This window comes from Sinocyclocheilus rhinocerous, unplaced genomic scaffold, assembly GCF_001515625.1.
Source record: "Sinocyclocheilus rhinocerous isolate Xijiao unplaced genomic scaffold, SAMN03320098_v1.1 scaffold921, whole genome shotgun sequence".
Taxonomy (NCBI): domain Eukaryota; kingdom Metazoa; phylum Chordata; class Actinopteri; order Cypriniformes; family Cyprinidae; genus Sinocyclocheilus; species Sinocyclocheilus rhinocerous.
The window spans coordinates 808,706-814,176 of record NW_015640057.1 but is presented as its reverse complement, the minus strand read 5'-3'; the positions used below and the strand labels follow the sequence as shown (position 1 = coordinate 814,176).

Here is a 5,471-nt window from a genome sequence, read left to right as displayed (position 1 = left end):
GTAGACTGATTAGTCTTATATATTGAAACAAATGTGCTTTAGCCAATATAACGAGTATGAAAAGTGCTCTGAGTTGCTGATTAGCAACAACAAAAACATGTTGCTGAAGACAGGCTTTTGAACATGCAAACTGATTGTCTGCCAGCAGGAGGCGCTTTGAAAGCGGAAGAACTAGCGGTTTCCCCAGTAACGGCTGTAATCAAAGCAGCTCTGCTCATGAACGCCTCCAATCTAATAGGTAGAAAATTAAATTTATTGGTAGCTTCCGGTTTTTCCTGTATCCCTTCTAGCCACAACCCATCCTCTGCTCCGCGATGTTTTGTTAGATTTGGTGGAGAAACCAAGTCTGATCACCAGATGTCGCTAATGCGCACCGTGTTAAAAGCTTCGAGTAATGAACCGTTTTTCGGCACAATTTTATGAAAGCCTCAAACGGTTTAGAAAGCCTCGGTTTCCCATCACTAATTAAAATAGTTCATGTGACATCAGTGGTCCAACCTTAATTTTATGAAGCCATGAGAATACTTTTTGGCGCAAAGAAAACTAAAATAACAATGGTATTAAACACTTTCTGAACTGGACTGAATTATTTAATGACAGCATTTGCATTTTTGTGTGGACTAACCCTTTAAGAGTCAAGATTAGACCTAGACATTGGAGTTAAGTGTTAAACTGAATCTTACAGGTTAGGGTTGGGTTAGATTCAGGATGGGGTGCCAGGGGCAGGGTTAAGAGCTACTGTCCTGCAGACTTCAGTTCCAACCCTGATCCAACACACCTGCCTGTAATTATCAAGTGACCCTGAACACCTTGATTAGCTGGTTCAGGTGTGTTTAATTGGGGCTGGAGCTGGAATCTGCAGGACAGTGGCTCTCCAGGAGTAGCGTTGGAGATCCCTGGGTCAGAAGAGCAAAATTCAAGTTGTTTTAAGCCCGGGATACACTGCACGATTTTAGCAATCCTATAAGATCATTATTTTATCACACTGTGCGACATGGATCGTTTAAACTTGGGTACGACAAGTATGTAGACTATACGATGATGACACCTTTTGAATCGTAGGCTGCGACACACGTTAGCGCAACGTCTTCGTACAAACATGCCTTCTGCTGCCACAACTCAACAAGAATTTGTTCTTTATGGGTATCCCACATACTAGTATACCTTCTACTTTTTTTTTGCCTCCATGGCATTGAAATTGTAGCGCCTCTGGTCGCGTGGATCAATACGTCATTTCATGTTGCAATTTCATTGGCTGCTGAGTAGACGCAGGTCGTTGCAGCAAACACACTGTGCGTTGATCATGCTGAATTTCTGACACTGTCAGAAAACTATCGTAGGCTATCTTTGGTCGCAAGACTGGGAAAATGCCCGTCTTTGAACCTCTCGCACTGTACGACATAGGACCACCGATTAAGAGCCACGATCACAGAAATCGCCACGATTGCTTCACAATGGCAATCTTTCGTCTGGGACAGCCAAAAATTGTGCAGTGTATCCCGGGCTTTAGGCAGAGTTTCTCATTCCTGTTCAGCAACTCTGCCCCAATACACCTGTTTGCAATTATCAAGTGTTCCTGAAGATCCTAAGTAGTTGTTCAGGTGCAGTTGATTAGGGTTTGAGAAGAACTTTGCTGGAGGATAGATCCAGGAACTGGAATGAGTACCACCAGTTTTAGAATTGGGTTAAGACAGGGGTGTCCATTCCTGCTCCAATTGCAGGGTTCCTCAAATCTTGCCCTGGAGGGCCAATGTGCTGCAGAGTTTAGCTCCAACCCCAACCTACCTGTGATTTTCTAATGATCCTGAAGACACTGATTAGCTTGCTCAGGTGTGTTTGATTAGGGTTAGAGCTAAACTCTGCAGGAAAGTGGATCTCGTGGGCCAGATTTGAGGATCCCTGTCCTAGAGGGGCACAATACAGCAGAGTTTAGCTCCAGCCCTAATTAAACACACCTGAACCAGCTAATCAAGGTCTTTAAGATAGTTGGAAACGTTCCAGGCCAAACTCTGCAGAAAAGTGGCCCTCCAAGAGCAGGATTGGACCCCTGGGTTAAGCCCGAGACACACTGCACGATTTTCGGCTGTCCCAGACGAAAGACTGGAATCGTGAAACAATCGTGGTGATTTCTGATTCACCACGATTGTTTCATGATGCCAATCTTTCATCTGGGACAGCTGAAAATCGTGCAGTGTGTCTCGGGCTTTAGGACTAGGCTTCAGAACTAAGCAAAGATGTTGATCCAGGAGTACAGTCTTACTGGCAAAATCACAGTCATCTTGAATAACGTTCAATACTCCTCTGATGACACCACATGATTTTATTGTTTATAGTTCTAATATAAAGGCTATTAATGTGACTCCTTTATCCGTGTTTACATGTAAAGCAAAAAAAACAGTATGCATACAAGAATTGTACAAAATATATATGTATCATAGAGTTGGATGTCACTTTTCTGTAATTGTATCTTTTAAATTAAATAGTTGATGTATTCTTTGACTTCATTGAACATTTTCTATATGTTTATGTGGTCAAAAAGTTAAAGCTTTGCTTGAACTTGACTAGTTTCATTATGGTCAAAAGCGGCATTAGTGTAACTGTTTTCATGCAGGTTATCATTATCACTCTTGACCTTCTCCTCCATTTTTATAACACCTTCCGTGTCTGTATGTTTCTCCCATGCCATGCCAAAGTCTCCCAAATCCTAAGAGAAGCAGAGAAAGGTTGAGTTGGCATTCAAAATACTCAAATCCACAGTCTAACTGATGCTCTTCACCTCTTTGTCTTCACTAAAGTCTGCGTGTATGAATTTCTCAGAGCAGAAGCAGATGACGTCCTTCACTGATCGAGTCAGTCCTGGCTTTACCTTTTTGGGATCCATTGGTCCTGTAGACACCAGAATGACAGTTTTACAATACTTTCTCAACATTGAATCCTCCCTCAGTTCAACAAGACCATTTATTGAACCAAAAATTGGTTCCTCCAGAGAGCTTAAAGGGTTAGTTCACCCAAAAATGAAAATTATGTCATTAATTACTCACCCTCATGACGTTCCAAACCTGTAAGACCTTCGTTCATCTTCAGAACACAAATTAAGATATTGTTGATGGAATCTGAGAGCTCTCTGACCCTCCCATAGACAGCAAGGATATTACCACGATCAACGCACAGAAAGGTAGTAGGACATCGGTAAAATAGTCCAATTGACATCAGGGGTTCAACCGTAATTTTACGAAGCTACGAGAATAGTTTTTGTGTGGAAAGAAAACAATAATAACATAATTTATTCAACAATTCTTCTCCCCGACTTACCGTCTTCCGACATTTTGGAGAGTACCACAGAACGTAATCAACGTAATGAGCTTTGTTTACGTTAAGCATGTGCGCACTGTCTACTGAACGTAAACAATGCTGATTACGTTGGTTATGTTCCGGGGTACTCTCCAAAATGGTGGAAGACGGTAACGGATCTCCTTGCTATGTTTCTGTGCGTTGATCATGGTAATATCATTGCTGTCTATGGAGGGTCAGACAGCTCTCAGATTCCATCAAATGGAGGGTCAGACAGCTCTAAGATGCCATCAAAAATATCTTAATTTGTGTGCCGAAGATGAACAAAGGTCTTACGGGTTTGGAACAACATGAGGGTGAGTAATTAATGACAGAATTTTCATTTTTGGGTGAACTATCCCTTTAATGTTTCTGATGTCAGGGTGAATTCGTTAAGAGGATTGTCCAAAGAGTTGAGCAACTTGGCTCATTCAGTCACACTGAAGTAATATGCATGATGTGACACAAATATTATAGCTGTATCCTGAGTTTTATGGTGAACTGTGCCTTGATTCTGCTCAATTTCAACCTAGTACCCTTTGGTAAAGCGCAGCGAGGTATGTGAAGTTGACGTATGTTACGTTTTGTAGTTTATTTCAAAGTCATATTAGCTCGTTTGTATGTATATCTTAATCGTGAGCTCTGCTTGTTAATTAGTTCTTTCAAACTGCCTTTATTCATGTCATCGTTTATTTTTTCATCTGTTTCTCTGTAAATGTGTACTTTATTTATCATATTTTTCTGTATACGAGTTGTATGTATTGGTTTTGTTGTTTCTTTGTGTAGTTTCACGGTGCTACGCAACTAAAGTTTAATGGGCGAAATAAAGAAAGAAGCTCCCGTCAGAAACTCTCTGTGTCCCGTTTATGGATGCTAAAGTGCAGCTACAGTATGTGTCTTAAATAGTAAGCAAATTAAGTTTGCCGTGCTCCAAACGTTTGCTACACAGAACTTTGAATTTTCCCACCTCCACTTGAAAATAACCATTGGAATTTCATCTTGACAGCGACTTCAAACGATGATTTATGTTGAAGTCAGAGTTGATCGATCTGCCCAAACGTTATTATCCAAAATACTGCATGTTAGCTTGCTTATTTTGCTCAAGAGCATGATCTATGTTATACTCACAAGAAACTATGCTTCTAACCACAAGTCAAGAGCTGTAGTTCCAACCACACAACTTTTTTGCAATGCTGTTTTGTGAATGTTTAGTGGAACCATGGTTTGGGGAAACACTGAATCATTGACCTGTGCTAGTAATGACGGAACTTGCAACGGTTTTTGGTGAAAGAAACCTTGACTAACGTTATTTGTGTATGAATAAATGTATGTATGACCCCTTTAAAATAACTTTGTTTGATTTTACAGTTCTCATGAGCTTCTGCGGTATGCATTGTGCCTTCAATGAGACCAGCAGTTCTTTTCATTCTTAGACAGTCTATAACTCGAAGTGTTTTGTTGCTGTCAGTGTGAGCTAATCAAATGTTGCTCTCACCCGTCAGCAGTGTGATGAGTAGACCTGCTGCTACAGTGCCAATAAAGCCCACTGCACTATAGTACAGATAGGACATGGAGTACCATGAATCAGCCAGCCAATACCTGAACACAAGACAGAGACCTTATAATGAAGGTGCATTACTACAGCATGATTACATTTGTACTGTAAAACATAGGACTGTCTGTTGATTTTTATATTATATTATACAAAAAAGGTTAGTCAAATTAATTTATTTCTTGTAAGAATGGGTCATTTTTACTCATCTGTGATCACTTTTATAGAATTTCCATTCTTTTTTCTAGGATAACTGAGTGCACTCTTGTACCCCATGAAATGGTTTGACAAACACAATTTTCTTTCAACAAAAATGGGGTCTTAAATTTTTTTTTACCTGTTAACTGTCACGGCCCACTGGTGGGCCCACTTGCCATTACATGTTTTAAACCGTAATATCTTAGTCTGAACCTAAAGTAATCTTGACAAACTATATATCGTTTGAAAGCTTAAAGACTCTAGTTTTGATATTTTGTGACTGATTTTTGAAATATTTTACAGAGCAACTGTAATTTATTAATATGCAAGAAGAGTACTCAGAGTCAGAGCGTGCGTTGTGACATTTACTTTGAAATAGTGATGCACATAT

The 5,471-nt window shown here is 40.1% G+C and overlaps 1 protein-coding gene across 1 annotated transcript in view; it reads right to left on the bottom strand.

Moving 5' to 3' along the window:
* Positions 1 to 2,539: 2,539 nt before the first annotated feature.
* Positions 2,540 to 5,471, bottom strand: part of slc5a12 (solute carrier family 5 member 12) — a 17,510-nt gene continuing 14,578 nt past the window's right edge. Inside the window, exons 12-14 of the mRNA XM_016568463.1 lie at positions 4,826 to 4,929; positions 2,777 to 2,886; positions 2,540 to 2,704 (exon numbers count right to left, since the gene is read on the bottom strand). Of these exons, the coding sequence (XP_016423949.1) occupies positions 2,540 to 2,704; positions 2,777 to 2,886; positions 4,826 to 4,929 (379 nt within the window). The remainder of the gene's footprint in view (positions 2,705 to 2,776; positions 2,887 to 4,825; positions 4,930 to 5,471) is intronic.